The sequence below is a fragment of the Uloborus diversus genome, chromosome 6, assembly GCF_026930045.1.
Source record: "Uloborus diversus isolate 005 chromosome 6, Udiv.v.3.1, whole genome shotgun sequence".
Taxonomy (NCBI): Eukaryota; Metazoa; Arthropoda; class Arachnida; order Araneae; family Uloboridae; genus Uloborus; species Uloborus diversus.
In genome coordinates, this window is record NC_072736.1 from 29198927 (window position 1) to 29221391 (window position 22465).

Consider the following 22465-nt stretch of genomic DNA (forward strand, 5'->3'; position numbering starts at 1 on the left):
TGCATGTAGCGCGTCAGCGAACGTAAGTTCCTTATAATTCTTTGCTTCTTATCCTCCCCTTTCACACTCCTTAGATTTTTGCACAGGAGCTTTTGCTCATTCTGCAGGCACACATGTATATAAGCTTATATACTCATGTATACATACGGGGTGGTCCCGAATTCATGGTACAAACTTTAATGGTAGGTACAGGGACATTGTAACAAGGATTTATTGTATAGGAATACATAGTCGCAAGTGACGTGGTTAGGAGTAAACAAAGGAAAAACGGCCGAAAGGAAAAACAAAGATTTTATTGAAATCGTTGTTGATAAGTGTCATGTTTACAGTAAGTGTTCAAAATTGCGTCCACCATTAGCGATACATGCTTGACAGCGTCGGTGCAGCGATTGGCGTACACGTTCAAAGATGCCTGGTATTTCACGCACACCTGCAGCAGCTACAGATATGCGAGCGACGAGATCCTCATCTGAGTCAACTGGAGTCTCAGATCAAGACTCTTTAGATGTCCCCATAAAAAGTAATCGAGGCTCGAGAAACCGGGAGATCGGGGTGGCCAAAGGACTGGTCCACCACACCTAATCCATCTAGCACCAAACGTGGCATTCAGGTAATTCCGTACATCAATGCTGAAGTGTGCTGGCGTCCCATCGTGCTGAAACCACATGCGGTTACGAATGGCGATCGGAACAACATGCAGCAGTTGTGGTAACACTTCTTGCAGAAAAATTAAATAGTTTCCGCCACTGAGTCGCGTGGGTAGTAAGTATGGGCCAATCAAAAAGTCGTTCACAATACCAGCCCACACATTAATACTGAAACGTTGTTGAAACGCATGTTTACGCGTTGCATGTGGATTATCGGTTGCCCACACTTGGGAATTGTGCGCATTAAAGACACCCTCGCGTGAAAATGTCGCTTCATCTGTAAATAGCACATGACCTACGAAATCCGGCTGCAACGCACATTGCTGCTACACCCACTGGCAGAAGTTCACGCGAAGAGGATAATCTGTCGGATTCAATGCTTGTACTTTCTGAAAATGGAAGGGGTGTAAGCGATTTTCCTTTAACACTCTGCATACAGTCTGATGACTCACACCTACGTCACGCGCAACAGTTCTTGTGCTTGACTCGGGTCTATTAGCCACAATGTTCAAGATGCTTTCTTCCAGCCTTAGTGCGTACAGCTCTTAATCGACCAGCGTCATGTCTGTTGACGTCGAACGCACCTGTTTCGCAAAGTTGACGATGTAACCGTTGAAAAATTCTATGATCCGGCATTCGTCGATTAGGATACTCCGCGCGATACATTCGTAACGCAGCTCTGGCGTTACCATTTGCACGGCTGTACATGTAATGCATGTCTGCTTTTTCTGCATACGTAAAGTCACCCATCGTCTACGGCAGTACAATTGTGAATGGCGCTTTTCCCTACTGCGATGCATCATGTTCACCCGCGGCTAGGAGATCTACTGCCCTCTACCGGCAGTGATACCAACCGATCACTCCATTTCTCTTTCCTTTTATTTCCCCTGTTTACGCCTTACCGCGTCACTTGCGACTATACATTCCTATACAATAAATCCTTGTTACAATGTCCTGTACCTACCATTAAAGTTTGTACCATGAATTCGGGACCACCCTGTATATGTACTGGTGTACACACGTAAATGTACTTATATACATTTTATACAGGACATAATCGTGTTTGCACGTACATACGTATATACTCGTGCTTCACAATATATATATGTGAGTAGACACGCACCCCCTCCCCCCCCCCCCAAACACGCACTAGATGTATCCACGAATTAACTCGTTTATACCCGTATATGTGTGTATATACACTTATATATGCGTGTATACGTCTACTGTACACATATATACTCAGGTATGCACGCAAATGATATTCGTTTACACGCGTATATACCCGTACGTACACGTGAAACGTATATACACGTGATACGTATATACCCGTGTAGACACATATACACTCCTGTAGGTAATCACGTATACATGCTTATATACTCGTGTATACACGTATATACTTGAGTAGGCACGTGCATGCATGTATCTGATGCACACATGTATCTACTCATATATGAACGTGTTTACTAATGTTTACACAACACGTATATACTCGTGTATACACACATATGCTTGTGCATATACTTGTAACTATAAAAACAACCGAAATATACAAGTATTAGGGTTGTTTATAATGGTTTTGCATCTATTTTTAACTATGACCACTTTACCCCATGCTATGACCACTTTCCCCCACCCCATGGGGTAAAGTGGTCATAAATACAAAGGGAAAAGAAAGTGTTATAAAACTACTTAAATCAATATTTATTTTCCTAAAACTCAATGTACTGTGTTCTTTAATAATGCAATGTAAAATAAAAACAAAAAAAGTTTAAATGTTTAAAGAATTTATTGTATTTATTATTCACATAAGTTGAAAACCTATGATTTTATGACCACTTTACCCCACCAGACCCTACTGCGTACAAAGCGCCTTGCCTCCGGACACACACAGGAAAGATTTACTACACAAAAGATATATATATATATATATATATATATATATAACGCCCAGGGCACCGGCGTGGAATCGCTGCTACCAGTGCCACGGAGGTCTCCAACTTACAACTTATTACCTGAACTTTTACCTTCTTTTTACAAGTTGAGCCGCGTCATGCTCGCATACTCTTGCTGGTATGCAAAATAATTTATGCTACCAGTGTGAAGGTAATATCAGCTTCAATGAAAGGACATCTGCGTTCAGCTCGGTTATGATTACTCCAGACTGATAAGCCTGAAAGAAGAGCGAAATTGCAATCTGCGGATGTCATATTCGGAATGTCGGTACATGCTTGTAGAACAGAGGTTCCCAAACTTCAAACCTTCGCGGACCCTCTCCTGAAAAACTACAAACTTCGCAGAGCCCCCCCCCCCCCCCCGGAACGCAAAAAAAAATTTTGTACAGTTAAATTTATTTTTTTCTAACATTTTTATGCTTTTTTTTTCCTTTAAATTTACAGTGACCTCTCACTTATACGCGACCAAAGGGGACAACGAAATTTTCGCGCACAAGTGAGATTTGCGCATAAGTGAAAAAACCCCAAAAATAAGCTTAAATACAGTAAGTTATCAACAGTTATAGTAATACTAATAGTACACTACTGATACAAATGAAGAAATACGCACATAATTTCCATTTATGCCTTGTAATTTAATGAAAATGTAAAATTTGAAGTGGCACATTTTGTCAATTTTTATACACTGTGCAGTATGTAAGCGAATTCCACAAAACCTAAAAACTGTCGCGTGATCAGTGTCATAGTCTGTGAGGATACAAAAGATCCTCGATAGGCTATGTCAATGCTTTCCGCTTCACCACGACTTTTAGGAAGATCAACCTTTTCGCATGTAGCCCGTTCTCCCCTCTCGATGTCAATCACAAGACTAACTGCACCCCCAATCGCACCCCCCAAAAACGCGCTCTTGGAAACATTTTGAACATTGGAATAATGGTGTGTGAAAGCATTCCAAGAGACATCAAGAAGGGTACAAATCTTCCGATGAGCAAAGCGTGAATAGGGCGATTTAACTAAAACTTGAAAAAATTTTATCGCGCATAAGTGAAAGGTGCATTTTAGGTTTCGCGTATAAATGAACAAGAGTTAACATTGATTTCCTATATCGCTGGCCGGGCTCGTGAGAAAAAACGCGTATAACAGAGGTCGCGTATAAGCGAGAGATCACTGTACTTATTCATTGTTCTATTTTGAGTTATGGAAATAAAATTATATTTGAAATTCAATTAGGAATAAAAAATGTTATCACCAAATTTCTACAAGTTTACTAATAAAAATAAACTTTTGAAGTTAGTGAACAAAACACTGTTAACCTAGTGTGTCGAGTTGCATTTTTATGGCGTCTTAGGATTTTAATTTTTAACTATGGTTCGGGCAAACCTACTCTGGTAGCATCATAATGCTGTGATTAGGATCTGCGTGGCTCTCACAATGCTGCCTGCTTAAGTTTGCCTCAATTAAAGGGAGCCACCACCCTCTGCCCGCTATCGTTTTATTTGAAGTATAATATCCCAGCTGTAAAAATGTGCCTCAATGTTTGCATTTTACTTAATATAGTTCTGTAACAACATGAACTTTGTCAAGTACACAGAATGAATTAATGTGTAGTGTGTTTACCTCCGAGACTTCCGGGGGGGGGGGTGCTGCGTCCTGCATGTACTTAAGCAAGAACTTTGTCCCTCATTAATAAATGTGTTTTCTTTTTGAATTAAAGTTGCGTTACTCTTCCTTCAATCTCAATTAAGTTTAAAGTTTCAGCTGGATAGCACCGCAGACCCCCCTGGCATGGACTCGCGGACCCCTGAGGATCCGCGGACAGTTGGGGGAATTCTGTTGTAGAGCACACAGTTTGACTCTCATGGTTTCAAATGCGATGGGCTATATTAAACCATTCTATTACTGAAAATGTTTCAAATGGGATTGCATATCGGCACCTCACTATATGCTGCCATATTGCATCCCCCAGCGGAGGACATCCATTCTTAAAGGGGAACGGCACCAGTAACAGACATGCTTAAGACATCGCGCTCAGCTTAACTCAATTTTCTGAGCCTTTTAATGTATTTAAATTTTTAAAACTATTTTTCTCCCATGCAACACTATCTCATCTAACGTTTGACTGCTTCTGGATCCTCTCAATTACTTAATTCTATTTTTATTCGCTCATTTTCTGAAAAAGGTCCGACCCCCCCCCCTCCCCCCCCGTAACACAGTAACAGACACCGGCCGCAATACTGAGGATACCCAGTATCAGATACAATGAGGAAAGGATGAATAATGAACAGAATTCCCGTTTTCTCTTCAAAATGTGCAAAAGTTCCTTATCTTTAGATCCAAAACCTTATTAAATTCAAATGAACATGAAACACCAGCAGACCTCGTAGCGATTGTTCCTAACCTTCCACCACTGCCTTACAAATATCAACTGGCTGATAAAATTCCCTCTGATAACACTAGATGGTTGCGCCGTATTCAAGGGTCGCAGCAACATCAGGTTTACCCTCCTAAAATTCTTATTTAAATCCAAACTTACAACTGTCTGTAACTGGACCCTTGTCTGTTCTGGTGCCGTTACCCTATGTTTCGTCACTGCCGGTAGATAGCCATTAGGATAACGGCACCAGTAACAGACATGCTTAAGACATCGTTCTCAGGTTAACTCAATTTTCTGACCCTTTTAATGTAGTTAAATTTTTGAAACTATTTTTCTCCCATGCAAAGATATCTCATCTGACGTTTGACTGCTTCTGGATATCCTGAATTAGTCAATTCTATTTTTATTTGTTGAATTTAGAAGAAAGCTCCGAACCCCAGTAACAGACACTGAAAAATCTGATGATACCCAGTAACAGACAGGCTAAAAGGATGAGTAATAGACAAAATTCCCTTTTTCTCTTAAAAATTTGCAAACGTTCTTTATTTCTAGTACAAAAGCCTTTAAATTCAAATGAACAATAATTGAGTACCTACCCAACTAGAAAGTGCAGATCACAAAAAATAAAATAAAATAGAATTTATGACGACAGCAAGATTTTTACAAACAAAACTTGATTTTAAACTCGTATAATTATCTGGATTTAAACTTCCAAATTGGAAACATTTTACTTTCAATATAAGTAGGAAGGCAACTTGCCTGACAGCCTCTTTACTAAACTATGCAAATGTAAAAATAAAAATACGTACGTAATCAGTCTTCTTCGTAATTCTTCATCTCCTTCTGAACTCGAAGCTGGATGCCACATTTTCGTGGTTTCGTTATTGTTTTTTTTTTTTCTGTTCTCTCCTTTTCTTCATCTTTTCCTCTGCTTTCTTATTGATGTCTTCCTGTTCCTTATTTTATTAAAGTCTTGCTTCAGCTCGTATCTTCTTAGCCTCTTCTTGTTCCTGTTTGTATTTCTGTTTTTTCAGTACCTCGCTTTGCCACTCTTGTTAACAAAAACTGCTACTTGTGTTCTGCTGTTGCTGTTAGATTTTATATTTACATTCTTAGCAGAAGTGGGGGGGGGGACTTTTACAAGGGCTTTTTTGGAGGAGCCTTTGAGTTTTTAGACATGGTTGAAATACATTGACCAGAAATTCAAAATACGTTTTGCTTGTCATCCACTCTGAATCAGTTTCCTAATCCTCAACCATGGGGCATACTGAACTTGATCTGTGGGATTCTTACGTATTTATGGATCACTGTTGGTGGTAGAAGATAGAAGATGTCCAGCAGCGTTTGCAGTGAATAAAACTGACACATTATTTTTCAACTTTGTTCCCATTTTGGTTCACAATTTTGTCACCTTTAATTGCAAGCTCTCGGGTACCTTTTGGGTTGAGAAAAAATACAGTTTTGTCGCAATTAAAAATTCGATTTGGATTTCCTAAAATGCCAAGGTGATTGTTCTTTTTTCTTTTAAATAGTCGTGAACGGTCTCGAACCAGTTACCAGGAAACTTTTGAACGGGACAATGTGAGGTTTTCATTGATCCTATGAGCGACTAAAGGGTTCCGTTTAAGCAAACTATTATACCATGATTTCCCAGGTCTTCCATCAGTAAAAAAATTATGTCTCCCCAATTCCTTTAAGAGCAGCTGCACACTGTCTAAAAATTCTTCTTTTAATATCGGAAAACCTGCTTTAGCTGATGAGGCTACCCAGAGTACTAGTATTTTCTCCTCGTTCTTTGAAAGCACTGGGTCTGAACCCATCCTGCTTATGCTAGGATCAACTCCTTTCAACTGCTTTCACTTTGTTCAAAAGTGTAACTCGTGGGGCTCTATTTTTAATTGCTGAAGCGGCAACACTCATACCCATACTATTTACATATAATAAGGCTGTTTGCATTTGTTCTTCTCCGTAACAAAATTTCCTAGCAGGGGGACGGGGGGGCATCCTGAACTGAAAAAAAAAAGTTTTATTCACTATTCTGAGGTTCAAAAAAATATGGCATGAGTAACAGACACCCTTTTGGACCAGTAACAGATACCCTGTCTGACGCTAGTCACGTTGTTCGATTTTCAATATTGAACCTGTAGGCACAATTAAATCAATAAATAACCTCTTCTGGAGTGAAAACATCAACCAATCTGGAATGACTGTTGGCCCTCTAGTTATTACTCATTTTGGAAAAAGGGCACGGTCTACACTAATATAAAAAATGAGAGGCTTCAGGGACCAATAACAGACATGGGTGTCTGTTACTAGAAAAGCGAGTTTTTTGGGGATCAGTAGCAAACATAGATAAAACTCACATTAGAAGTGATTGTACGTGAAAAACGATGTGAATACCGAAAAGAGCATAGTTCAAACATTAAAAATACCTCCAGCATGCACTCATATCGACATTTTACAATGGAAAATGATGGTTAAAAACATTCACCTTCTTAACGTAAATAGCTAACTGCAGCATGAAACACCAGCTAATCTCGTGGTGGCTATTCATAACCTTCCACTATTGCTTCGTAAATACCTACTGACTCATGAAATTCACTCTGATAACACTGGTAGATGGTTGCACCGTATTCAGCAGCCACAGCAGCATCAGTTTAGCCCGCCTAAAATTCTTATTATTTAAATCCAAACTTATGACTTTCTGTCACTGGTGCCGTCACCCTACTACTTGAGAACTTAGACGTCTAGTTTAGCACCAGAGGGATCTTGTTATCACATCTAGGGGCAAATCAGATCTACGTCTAGTATGGGTAGAGCTACTGAGTCTGGTAACAAAATTATTTTCTGATGAAAATGTATTTTTATTTAGTAAGTATAACTTTTACCGTGACTTAAGTATGCTCACAAAAGAAAGAAAAAAGATTAGTACGTTTTAGGAATTAGTATTTCTCCTATTTGAGTTTAATTCTTACTCAAAATCAGGTTACTGTAAATTTCCCATAAGTTCTTTCAAATAATGGACGATCTGTTTTCTTTCACAGGACCTGTCTCGGCAAGGGCATAACGTTGTTGCGCTAACAGAATTTGCTATTGCACTCATGGCATTGTTAGATCAAATCAACAGGGAATCATTTCAAAGATTTAGGCTTAGAGTTGGTAAGTAAGGGTTTCATTTACTTATTATTAAATAGTTTTTTTGCTATGCATGTCAACACGTATTTTTCTGCCGCAAATCATCCAGCTAGCCGTTACAAATTTCAAGTAACAAGCAAAAAATATTCAGCAACTTTAAATCTCAATTTTATTTGCGTTGCTGCTATTATTATTTATTACGCGTATAAAATATCAAATGAAGTAGGTATATTTGTTGAATACATTCTTAATAACTGAGAAAAAATAAATTTACAAATAATGAAACATATATCTTTTTCATACTAAACTGTTCCTCAGATCACTATTTTTAGTGATTTTGTGAGTTTTCTACTTGCTTGCCGCTGGTCTGGCTGACCACTAAAAATCGGTGCAAAACTTTGAACGGTTCTCAGATTTTTACATGGCCGCATATTTTTTAATTATTATTTGTAAAAGAAACATGATAATTTCTGCTTGAAATGTTTCACGTTGCTGCCTTAGTTTTAGTGCTTATAATCCATCATTTTGTCTTTGAAGGTTCGCAATTTTTAAGTGTTTCACATTTGCCAATTTTTTTTCTAAACTAGACTGCAAACTTTTTAATATTATTGCGTGATTTGTTTGCTAAAAAGACTTTTTTGTTCATCTTTATCTTTACTAATAATAAAGCTGAAAGTCTATGTCTGGATATCTGGATGTCTGTTACCCGCATAGCACCTAGATAGTTCGGCCGATTTTCGTGAAATTTGGCACAAATTAGTTCGTAGCATAGAGGTGAGAACCTTAAAATGGTTTTTTGAAAATTCGATTTTGTTGTTTTTTTATTCCAATTTTAAGCCCATTTTACCGAGCGAAATACCATAACATGGACGAGTAAATTACCATAACGTGGACGAGCAAATTAACATAGCATAGCGAGAAATTCATCATCCATTATTTGTAAATCTACTGGGGAACCAAATGACCTTTTAATATTCTACTACGGGCAAAACCGTGCGGGTACCGCTAGTAGATAATAGGAAAAATCATTGCCGGCCTTTATATTTATATAATGTTGTATTTAAATGATAAGAAAATGGCACTGATATAAGCCAGTGCCGATACCTTTGAAAATAGTAAAAAGTTTTAAAAAATTAGAACAGGATGAAACAAATGGGAAAAGTAAGAAAATATAATAAATTTAATAGGAAGAATAATTTATGGGCGATCTGAGTTCGGGAAGGAGGGAGGAGGGGGGGGGGTTTAAGGGGAGAAAACGGTTATCACGATTTCCGGCAAAATTACGAGTCTTATCGAAAAGAAGTAAATCATAAAGTTATTGGTAATAAAAAGAACTAAAACTTTTGTATTTACACTTTTTTTATATAGCCTCAAAATGTATGCGAAAAATTCAAAAAAACAACTTTTTGGTTTTTTATTTTTATCCCCCATAAAAAAAAACGATTTTTTTCCCGAAACTTTGTGAATAGTTACCTTTTTATGTCTCAAATACATTACATGTTTTTTAATTTAAAATATTTATTTTTTCTTCTATTTTTGATTTAATTTTAAAAAAAGCATTGTAATTTTCAATCGAAAAATCTCACATTAAAATATGTGATTTTTTTTTTTAAATCGGAGCGTGGTTTTTTTTTTTTTTTTTTTTTTTTTTTTTTTTTTTTTTTTTTTTGGAATCTCTACTTTCTGATGGTATAAAAAATATATTTACAATAGTATGGGAAAATTTCGCAAAAAAATGAATAAACACGAAAAAATTCGAATTAAAAAAAAATCATCATTACGTAAAATTTTAAGCTATTTATTAAAATTTACGCTTTAATTACTCAAAAAATGTAAGCTTCCATGTTAAATTGCTAATTTAAAAAATTGAAAATCCATGGAATATAGAGATTGCAAAAATTACGCGAAAACAGTTAACAAAAGTCGACATACAAGCAGTATATGATAATGCGCTTTTACTGCAACTAAATCAGGCACATTTCTCAAACGGACTATCATGTTTTTATCGAAATCATTCTACGTGTTTTGTTTTTGAATATGCTGTAATTTGTTTTGTGTTATCTCTTGTATTGTTATTTTGAACCGATTGTTTTTTTTTTTTTTTTTTTTTTTTTTTTTGAAGTATTAAAAAAAATTGTTGCTAAAAAAAAACATGAGATTGGAAATTAAATGTGTGAGAGAGCGTCTTTATTTATTTCATTCCTTCCTTTGATTTTCTCTGTCTTGAAGTACGAAACGTAGCTACTGCAGTCTCATCATTATATTGACTTTGACAAGTTCGATGAATTAAAACTAACCTTAAATTCTCAATTTTTTTGTGTTTATTGTCTACACTTCTCTCCATGGTGACGTCAGAGCATTAGTCGATCAGTGATATTCGCTATTCTATTGGTGAGGATAACTTTTTACTTGAATGGTCTATAGAACATTGTAGCCTTCAGAAAATATTTCGTACAGAAGAGGGAGATGGTCTATAAAGGTCTGGTCCTTACTACCTGCTGATTGTTTCGTAGCAGATGTCGTTCGAGCGATGAACTACATCATTTATAAACATACATGTGCAGGTTAAGTTACTTAAAGTAAATCGTGACGAATTTACTTATTTAAAATATACTTTTGGAATCTACCCATAATAAGGTAAATACTACGTTTATTTAAATTTGAATCAGTCAGCTATAAAATAAAAGTATTATTATTTTCTTTCATGAATAGATGCTTAACGTAACATAACCTAAAAAAAAAAAATGAATGATACAGAAAAATGGTCGTTTTTCAATCAAAAATGTCTTTTATACTTTTCTTTTTAATATATCCGAACATTGAATTTGTGAAGCTGTTCAAAATACCAATACAAGAGATGATACATTACAAATTACAGCATATTCAAAAACAAAGCACACAAAATGATTTTGATAAAATCATTATAGCTCGTTTGAGAAATGTGCCTGTTTTAGTTGCAGTAAAAGCGCATTATCATACTGCTTGTGGGTCATTTTCCCTAAACAGCGCAATTTGGACAGGGCAAGGAATGGCATTCACTGTGCCAGGGGAATGACACTTAGAGGAAATAATGCGTTTTACTGACGATATTATAATTTATGTGGGAAAAGGAAACACTACTTGTATGAAATTGAAAAAGATCCAATGTCGTGGTGTCCAAAAAGTAGTTATTGTGGTTATTTGTTTCCCTTACATTTTACAGGGGAAGGACGACAGGGGAATGACAAAAATTAAAGTTAACTTATATATTGTCATAACTGCAAACAACAAATATCAATGTCACTTAAAGTAAGGGGGGTTAAACTTTATACAAACAAGAGTCAATCATTCATTGAGCGATTATTACAAAATTAAATGAATTATCAAAGACAGGGTAATGACAGTCATTAAAAATACTTATCAAGATTTAACTTGAGATCACCCGAATAATACTCGACACCGTGTATTTATTCAAAAAGAACTAATTAAGATTATTTCTATGATGAGACCAGAATTCAAAGATTAAATTATGAGTTAATACACCTATTACCTGGTGTAAGAAACATCATTACATTCCTCGACAGGGGAATGACAAAAAATCAAAGGACATTTTTTACTATTTTTTTTAAATAGTGCAAACCTTGCAAAGTTTTAATTTTTCTATTTTACAACATTGCATAACACTTGTTAAGAGGTTAAACAACAATTTCTGTACAAATATGCATTGCTTCCTGAATCTTTAGAGCTGATTTTGCTTTAAGGTGGAGGTAGGGACACACAGGGGAATGACATTTATCATGTCAAAAAATTATTTGAATGTATAATAATAATAGAGTGTTTGTTTTTACTTATTTTACAAACATAAAAACATGTTGTTAAAGCATTCTAGCGTCAGTTTTATTTCTATACTAGTAAGTTTGTTATTTTTTAAGCAAGGACAAGAATTTAGCAGTTTAGAGAAAATGACCCTTGTATGTCGACTTTTTATAACTATTTTCGCATGTTTTTTGCAATCGCTATGCTCCAACGATTTTCAATTTTTTAATTTAGCAATTTAACATGGAAACTTACATTTTTTGAGCAATTAAAGCGTAAATTTTAATAAATAGCTTAAAATTTTACGTAATGATGATTTTTTTTTCCCAAATTCGAACTTTTTCGTGGTTTTTTTTTTTTTTTTTTTAATTTATTTATTTTTTTTCTGCGAAATTTTCCTATACTATTGTACGTTTTTTTAATATCATCAGAAAGTAGAGATTCCAACGAAAAAAAAACACGCTCTGTATTTTAAAAAAATCAAATATTTTGACGTGAGATTTTTCGATTGAAAATTTCAATGCTTTTTTTTATTAAATCAAAAACAAAAGAAAAAATAAATATTTTAAATAAAAAAATGCAATGTATTTGAGACATAAAAAGGTAACTTTTCACTAAGTTTCGTGAAAAAAATCGTTTTTTTATGAGAGATAAAAATAAAAGAACAAAAAAATGATGTTTTAATTTTTCACATAAATTTTGAGGCTGACGAGAAAAATCGTTGTCATTAAATCGGGGGTAGTGAAAATGGATATTTCGGGTGTCTATACGTTCTTAGGCATTTATCCACGTGTGGTCGGGTTGAAAAAAAAAAAAGTAAATATTCATTCGGGGGTGAGCAAAATGGAAATTAAGGCCGATTTTTGAGTGAAAATTTTTTCGCGAATACAATACTTCCTTTTTTTGTTAAAGGAAGCAAAAATGTACTATTTTTCTGAAAACATTGCATCCCGTGAGTCATGGAAATTTTGAAGCAGAAGTCATAGAAAGTCATGGATTTGAAAACTCTGAATGTTACACTATCGTGTGGGGGAGATGACATTCACAAACTTACACCCACACTCTTCTTTCTTCCGTTGGCTTCCATAGTTTCACAATTATTTCTACACTTGAACTAAAATGGCTTCTAAGCATTAATTAAAACTGAGGGAAAATATTCATTCTTTCTTTTTCTCATTAAAATATGTCTTATCGGTAACACGTTTGTTTTACATCAGATAAAAAAGTAATGCCAAAAATTAAAAACTTGGCTAAGTTTTTAGAATAGAGTCAGGTACTTAACTGTTGTGTTTTGTTTTATATTTAAAAAAAAGTGTCCCGTTTTACCAGTACACATTGCTTTTAGTTTTGAAATCTTAGTATGTTTTTTTTTTAGTTTTTAGTTTGACTGTCTTTGTTTATTTATAGCTTTTTATTTTGAACATAACTAAAATTAAAGATGCTAAAAATAGGGTGCTTTGCTACTAATTTTGTTACATACAGGTATCCCTCGTATAACACGGTTAATTCGTTCCGTGTAGTATCGAAAACGTGTTATACGAGACTTTTTTAAAAATAACGTTTTTACTTATTTTTAATACTAATTATGTATGTGCATGAGAAAAATCCGGTTATATATATATATATATATATATATATATATATATATATATATATATATATATATATATATATATATAAAAGATGTATCGTGTTATATCGAAACCGTGTTATACGAGTAGAAAAATTGTAAATCCAGGGATGTGTACTGTGTTGTATCGAAACCAAGTTTCATAAAAACAAAGTAAATAATTAGTGTTATTAGCAAAAATTAACAGAATGTATTTAAAAAAACGAAATTCTATCTTTTATAAATATAACATTCGTGTTTTATCAAAATTGTCTAGTATTAAATTCAAGTTTGGTGCCATGTAATATCGATGCCGTGTTGTAGAAGTACGTTTCGACGTAACGTAACGTAACGTAAATCGACGTAACGTAAATTCGACGTCAACAGGGCCAAATTTATCTAGACAGAAGCTTAGTTAGATGAAAGCAATACTACACTGAAGATTTTTTTTCCTCATCTTCTTCTTTTCCCAATTCTATGATAAATTTAAAAAAAAAATAGAAAGAAAGGAATGGAAAAGAGAAAAGATATCATTGCTGATTTATTCCGCCTGATCTTGCTGCAGGTTAGACCAGAAGAAATAGTGTTGGACATATGTTTAATAAAAATCACTTCAATTTTATAGTGAAACTAGTGGCACCTGCACGTCTTTGCCCGTAGTAGAAAAATTAAAAGATCATTTGGTTCGCCGAACAATGGATGATGAATTTTTCGCCAATTTGCTATGACTATTTGCTCGCTCATGTTACGGTTTCACTTTATGATAATATGATAATTTACTCTTCCACGTTGTGATAATTTGCTCGGTAAAATTTTCTTAAAATTAAAATATAAAAAGAACAAAATTGAATTTTCGAAAAATCGCTTCGAGGTGCACACCTCCATGCTACAAACTAATTTCGTGTCAAATTTCATGAAAACAAGCCGAACGCTTCAGGCGCTGTCCGCATCACAGAGATCCATCCAGACATCCAGACAGAGATCCTGATATCCAGACAGACTTTAAGCTTTATTATTAGTGAAGATTTAATTAGATTGTTTTAATATTATTCTAAAATGTAAATGCTAATGTGCTTTATGTATTTGTGAATCTAAAGTTATTGAGACGTCGAGTTCGTGATATTTCCTTCTATTTTCAGGCATTAACCACGGTCCAGTAATTGCAGGTGTCGTAGGGGCACAAAAACCGCAGTACGATATCTGGGGTAACACAGTCAATGTAGCCAGCCGGATGGATAGTTGTGGGGTCATGGGGAAAATACAGGTAAAAGATAAATTATGCACATTATCAGTGTACTTGTAAAACTTCAATATTTTCATAAACTGTTACTTTTTAAGTCCTTGAGCTTACTTTTCGGATTCTTCTTTTCTCTCTCTCTCTCTCTCTCTCTTCAAGTAATACTACTTGAAATGTTGGTGAAAAGTCAATAAAGGCTATGGTTTTCTGGGCACCAAAACACGCTGTGTTTTGACGAAAACAACTGTGTTCACACTCTTTTTTTATAAAAATCTTGTACTGTCAACTCTAACAATGAAACGTGTTGCTTTATAGTGTAAAAGCTGTTATTTTCGTGAGGCTTTACTTTTCGCAGTTTTCACGAATCCATCGACATCACGAAAATTTAAGTCTCGAGAAATATTTTTTAAGGGTGTAGTCATGGTCGTGCGCAGAGAGTGCGGAGAGAAGGGACACCTGTTGGCCCGGGCCCGAACCTGAAAAGGCCCAATATTTTTAAAATGAGGGATGAAATATAAAGGCAAACAATATAGAGAAGGGGAGCCCATAAAATTTATTTGTGACGGAACCCAAAATTTCTGTGCACGCCACTAGGTGTAGTTCTGTTCATGTCAAATTCACGAAATTTTCAGCTAACAAAATCCCTCGTCTTATTTTTTGCGAAAATTACAGCTCGTGAAAATAAGTGCTTTCAAAGTAATAAAACTAATTTCGCACACACCAACAAATGTTCACATATCCTTTGCTTTCAGCTCTTATGGGAATGTATCTGAAAACTAAGGACATGTGAAATTTGTTGAACATCTTTTCCTTTCTCTCAGCAATCAAAGGCAATAACTTTTGGTTACGATTAAAAATGTTAGGCAAAGTATTCTCTTATGATTGATCATATTTTTGTGTTCTCGATACAGGTCACTGAGGACACGGCAAAAACACTCATGGAGCATAATTACGAGTGTGAATGTCGAGGGACAATCTACGTCAAGGGCAAGGGCAACTTGACGACCTATTTTGTGAAAACTCAGTTCGACCGACATGGAGATTGCTGACCTGCTTCACGAACCTAATTTTTTTGCTCATCGAATTTTTATCATCGTTGCAATTAAATGCTCAACATTGTAAGGTATTTTCCCAATTGCTTTAAAGAACAACTTTCATTTGAAAATTCTGGATCTGACGAACTTCTGAGCATTCACCAAAGCTGACGGTGTTCGATTGATCCTAAAGCTCTTACGTGTGCAGTGGTATGCGGCACGTGTAAGTTGTACGACTAAGGCTAAAGTACTTATGTGTGCAGTGGTATAAGGCCCGTGTAAGTTGTATGACTAAGTCTAAAGCTTTTATTTGTACAATGGTATGTGGAATATGTAAGTTGTACGACTAAGGCTGAAGCTTTTATGTGCGCAATGTTATGTAGCTCGTGTAAGCTGTAAGACTAAGGTTAAAGCACTTACCTGCATGTGTGCAATGGTATAAGGCACATGTAAGTTGTATGACTAAGGGTAAAGCTCTTATGTGTGCAGTGGTATGTGGCATGTGTACGTTGTACGACTAAGGTTGAAGCACTTATGTGTGCAGTGGTATAAGACACGTGTAAGTTGTACAACTACGGCTGAAGCTCTTATGTGTGCAATGGTATGTGACGAGGGTGTGTCAACCCCAATGGAAACTTTAAAAAAATCTTTTATTTATTTTGGTTTATCATAGCATTCATCATCTTGTATTTATATATAAAAAAGAAAATGAAAAAACTGTTCTAAGCATAGGTTTTGAAAGATGGCTAAATATTTTGCGTTGCTTCTTGTTCGTGAAAGCATCAAGCAAGAAAATTAAAACACAAATTAAAAGTACGTAAGCGTGTCAGGTGGTAAGTTTTAACTACTTAAAATGCAACAAATATGTTTTATTGCTCAAAATCTTTGTGACGTATATGTACCATCAAAATCAATCGTTTAGTACGAGTGGGGAAAAGATATTTTTGTGAAAACGGGATATATGTGAATGGAAAGAGATAACTGAATAAGCAATTACAAATAATCGCTACTGATAGCTTCTTTCGAAGCTTTTAGTGAACCCAATGCATTTCAGAAGCATTAAATTACCAATTTGTATTTTTATGCCGGGCAACGGAGCACTGAGCTTTGAAATTTTAGAGAAAATGTCTTACCACATTTGTGCACCAAGTCATCTAAATATCCATATCGTCACCTTAAAGCAAAAATAGGATAGCTTGCTATTATTTCTAGGATTAGATGTTTTACTGAGACGATGATATTCAGAAAAATAAATCAAATTTAACGCGTAGAAAAACTAATAATGAAATGAATTCTACATTTAATGCTTGCAACTGGAAACATAGAAAATGCTTTTTCTTTTTTTTTCTTTTTTTTTTTTTTTGATAGAAAGAAGAGAATTATTAAAAATGTGAATGAAATTTATGTAAACTGGAGCGCGATTTTAGGCTTTCAACAGCAGAAATTCTTCAGCGATTCCAAATGAACAAACATCCATCGGAAAGTTTTTCTATTTTTCTTGACATTCTCTTTAATAACGCAAAATAAAAAAACAATCTTAACAAAAAAATACTAGCTTATTGAATGAATTCAACATTTTTGAAAGAAAAAAGAAGAAACTATTTTGATATCCGCAATTTGATGAACAAATTAGCATATTGCTAGTAGGATATTTTCATGAATTATTTTGTTTTACATTTTTACCAGTTAAAATGAAATATAAATTATGTTTTACTAGATTATGTCCTGAGCGATATTCCAGGAAATTATTCAAATTATATTTTTGGTGATAACAAAAAAAGATAAATTTTGTACAAACAGTTTGAAAATACATCATAATTAATGTTGTGCATTTGTAGAAATATGTTTTTTTTTTCTTTCGAATTGAGAAGAGCTATTTTCTTGAAAATTAAATTATTTAAATAGCGTCGTAATGTAATTCTTTCAATATTTTTTTTTTTTTAAATGAGCTGGAATAGCTTAGAATCCATACATTATATAAAAAATAAGCTACGAAGCTAGAAGTTTGAATGGTCGGGGAAAAAACGGAAATTAGGAGGGAAAAACCTTTTTTTTTTTTTCTTTTCTTTTTTCTGTTTCTTTCCGAAGGGGTTTATTTTCGCTTATGAAAACGTTAAAGTTTCGAAATTTCTGACACAAAAATCATGTGTTCTAAAATATTATTATACATACATTTTAAATGTAAACACTGATTTTGATAATGAAACTGTAAGATAGTTTACTTTCCCTGAACACCAAAATACACTTGCTATTTTTCTAATTAACAGGTGTAAATGTGTACACAAAGCAAAAGTAGTGTATCAACAATATCAATTTGTGGAAACATTTAATGTAAAAAAATTTGATATATATTTATTTCATGTTTGTGTATGTATTGTACTACTATATATAAATGCATGTAAGAAGCTTAAAAATAATTAATAATAATAGTATTTATTAGGGATGCACCCATTAATCGGCCACTTTGCCGTTTACTTATAATGGGTCAGGTTTTGCCGATTAATCGGCGGAAAAAAATATTTTTCAAAATAAATTTTTTAAGCATACCTTCAACAAGAAACTATATGATGAATACATTTATGATCAATAAATGAATGTAATTTGCAGCAAACATTATAATAGAACTGCAATATGAAACTGTACAGAGTAAAAATAAATAGTTTAGAAAGTGCGTAAAAGTGAATGAAATATTAAAGAAGAAACTCTCACACCTTTTTTCACATAACAGTACTAAGAATAATTAATTTCCCGGACCTTTAAATTGGAGTGCGAAAAATATCACCTGCCTTGCAGCTACTTTTTATTTTTATGTTATTAATGTTATTTCTATTTATCTTTTGAAGGACAGAAATGTATCAGAAATAAAAAAAATGTGTATATGATCCCACTGGAACCTCCCCTTAACTCTCTCCAACGAAAAAGAAAAAGCTTCCAAATGCTTTTGTTTCATTTCTTAAAGAAAATCAGGATCGTTTTCTGAAATGTGAGTGTTTTTTTTTTTTTTTTTCAGTTATTAAGTTTCTAGTAACTACACATATGATTACATTACACATTTTGAAACTTACTACTTAATTTATCAATTTTTGATTCAATAAAAATAAAATTAATCTTTTAAATACCATTTGATGCAAAAGAAAGTGCATCATTATTATCATTTTTTTACAAACTGATAGTTGAAGTAATATTTTTTCATTATTTTTTTTTTACTTTGAATAAATATGCACATATATACAGTGATGCATGATGTTTTATGAGTCAATATTTTCCCCCTTTAAAATAGTGCTAAAATTTAAAATTTTAAAATAAATTTAAATTAAGAAATGATCCTAAAGTTGCCTGCTATCCACAGGCTGCCCCATAATATTTTTTTAATTTTCATGTCTAATTAACATCATGTGATTTTATTAACATTAATTATGAAAATTGCCTGGAAGAAATTGCATGAAATTTTGAAAAATTTTTTGGAAAATTAGGAAAGAGGAGAGAAAAATTTTTTTTAGAAACTAACTGTTAACTATTTTTAAAGTCGAAAAATAAGTGACGGAGGAATTGGTAGCATTAAAAATAGTCATAATGATCATTAATCGGCCAGAGCCTATTAAACGGCCGATTGTCAACAGCCGATTAATCTGTGATCGGCCAATTTATTTATCGGTGCATCCCTAGTATTTATAAATGAAAACTTTCTTTGAATTTCACAAAAGGAAAAAAAAAGCAAATTTGTCAAGACATTTTACTAAACAATTAACAAAATCACATCTTGCTCAAAATTAATAGCTAATTTGGTGATTTGACCAATTTTAGGTCATTTTTGGTACATGGAACAAAAAAAGCCATTCTGTTTTTTTTAAGTAAAAATTTTACGTATATTTCTCTCAAAAAGGAAAAAATAGCATAACATGAATTTGCATGTATCTTTAAAATATTTTTGTGTATTCTAAGAAAATGTAACTATGAAATACATATTAATTCATAAATTATTTTCATTTCTTTTAGAAAAAAAAAAACGGATAAAACTTTTTTTCCTCCGCCTCACATCTTTATGTGAGGGTAAAATCTCTGTTACAGAAGGTATTTTTGATATCGTACAACTAGAGGAAATTTAAATGTTTTGAGTGCTTTAAAATATGAAAATTGCTTAGCAAAACAAAAGACATGTTACGAAAAAAAGATTTTGATGTTACAAATATTTACATTTGTCAATGTTGAATTATTGTACGAAACTAAAAAGTTACTTTTTTGATACATATCAGTTAGATCATTCGATTTTTAATAATATTTGTATAAAAGTATTTGAAACTTTTAGTGATACTAACGACGTTCAACTAGATCATAGACGTTGATCTAGTTGAACCGTCTAGTTGAACTAGTTGATCTGTGACGCGTACCCCAGTGTGTAACGTCGGAGTATTTAACAGTGGCACCCAAAGATTTATTTTCAAAAAAAATTAATTAAAAAATGATAAATATTCTGCTTTAGCTCCGATTCAGTGGCAATATTGCCAGCTCAAATTCTAATTCTTTGCGTTGATTGGCTAGCGTTTCTGTTTGGCAGACGACCAGAAAAAAACTCAATCATTTTAACTTTACCTTTTGCAATTTTGCCTCTTAAAAAATTAGTGACATTCGACATGACAGAAAACAATTGCTGAAACAACTTTCTTCGTGTTTGTAAGTCTGCTGGAAGAGGAAAATATGAGGGTTATGACACTAAATGTAAGCGAATAGCATTTTTCAATGTCATCTACAAACAATAGTGATTTACACATTCTTTGATAGCAAGTGAAAATCTTTGAATCTCCTCCCCGTATTGTTTGATCTTCACTAAAGAACTCAGAAACTGAACAACTAAAACCAAATTTTTTACCTTAAATTTTAGCTCTAAAAACCTTTACTTGTGACTATGCAATTTGCTTCCATTTGCCCCACGTTCCCAATTACCCCAACAGAACATAAGTTTAAAAGGGGGTTGTTTTAAAAACTCGTAATGAAATATATCACTCATTAAAGTTCCGTTAGCAGCACTGAAGGAAAATTATTATCAAGATTTTTCTTCTTAGGAATAATGAACAATTTTCATTCAATTTAAGTATCTTCTAAATAGGCTAATAGAAATTTTAAAAAAAAAAACTTTAGTTTTAGGGGCTCACAGAACACTTAAATGTCTGCAACTTATGTATAATATACGGCATTACTTAAACCCTACAAACTGAACCATGCATAACAAACTAAACTTTTCTCTCTGAAAATTATGTATTAGCCATTTTTTGGCTAGTTTAACTAGAGAATTTAAAGGTATACATTTTTTCACTGTATAGTTACAGCATTATAAATAGTTTTACTTTAGAAAAAGAAAACTTAAGACTAAAAGCACCTTCTTCTCTTCGCCAACAGAAACCATACGATATCTTTCCACTTTTGTTTTGCAAGGAAACTTTTTAAATTCATTTTCAATTAGTTATTCGTTTTTCTTATGAACTTTTGTTATGGAACTCTCTCTAGGACAGTTTGACAGATATCCATAACCTTCTAAACATATTGTGGACAGTAAATTGGAAGCTTATATCTTTTCTGTCGAGTTAGATATTAATGACTTGGAGCTGTTCTGAAAAACATCATGCAACTCATACCAGCACAAATCAAACAGTATCAGTCTCACTGTCCCTTTCACTTGAGAAACGTCGTAAAAAAGCTTCACAGGACACGTAGAATTATATCAATCTTTTTTTATTTATTCTTTGAATCCCTTTGGTTTGTTCTTTATGAAAACCTTAGAACAAGTTGAAAAGTGTCATTCTCGTTGGTTAATTCTTCTGAAGAACATTTATAAAACATTTCACAGTACAAGTCCTACAGCATGAATCAGTTTGATTTGTTCTTCTGAAGAGATTTATGAAAACCTCAGAACAAGTTAAAAAGTATCATTCTCGTTGGTTAATTCTTCTGAAGAACATTTATAAAACATTTCACAGTACAAGTCTTACAGCATGAATCCCTTTGGTTTGATCTTCTGAAAAGATTTATAAAAACCTCAGAACAAGTTGAAAAGTATCATTCTCGTTGGTTAATTCTTCTGAAGAACATTTATAAAACATTTCACAGTACAAGTCCTACAGCATGAATCAGTTTGGTTTGTTCTTCTGAAGAGATTTATAAAAACCTCAGAACAAGTTGAAAAATATCATTCTCGTTGGTTAATTCTTCTGAAGAACATTTATAAAACATTTCACAGTACAAGTCCTACAGCATGAATCAGTTTGGTTTGTTCTTCTGAAGAGATTTATAAAAACCTCAGAACAAGTTGAAAAGTATCATTCTCGTTGGTTAATTCTTCTGAAGAACATTTATGAAACATTTCACAGTACAAGTCCTACAGCATGAATCAGTTTGGTTTGTTCTTCTGAAGAGATTTATAAAAACCTCAGAACAAGTTGAAAAGTATCATTCTCGTTGGTTAATTCTTCTGAAGAACATTTATAAAATATTTCACAGTACAAGTCCTACAGCATGAATCCCTTTGGTTTGATCTTCTGAAAAGATTTATAAAAACCCCAGAACAAGTTGAAAAGTATCATTCTCGTTGGTTAATTCTTCTGAAGAACATTTATAAAACATTTCACAGTAGAAGTCCTACAGCATGAATCAGTTTGGTTTGTTCTTCTGAAGAGATTTATAA

General features: G+C 33.6%; 1 protein-coding gene across 1 annotated transcript in view; it reads left to right on the forward strand.

Moving 5' to 3' along the window:
- Positions 1-15804, forward strand: part of LOC129223765 (adenylate cyclase type 2-like) — a 187353-nt gene extending 171549 nt beyond the window's left edge. Inside the window, exons 20-22 of the mRNA XM_054858124.1 lie at positions 8024-8138; positions 14658-14782; positions 15667-15804. Of these exons, the coding sequence (XP_054714099.1) occupies positions 8024-8138; positions 14658-14782; positions 15667-15804 (378 nt within the window). The remainder of the gene's footprint in view (positions 1-8023; positions 8139-14657; positions 14783-15666) is intronic.
- The last annotated feature ends 6661 nt before the right edge of the window (positions 15805-22465 follow it).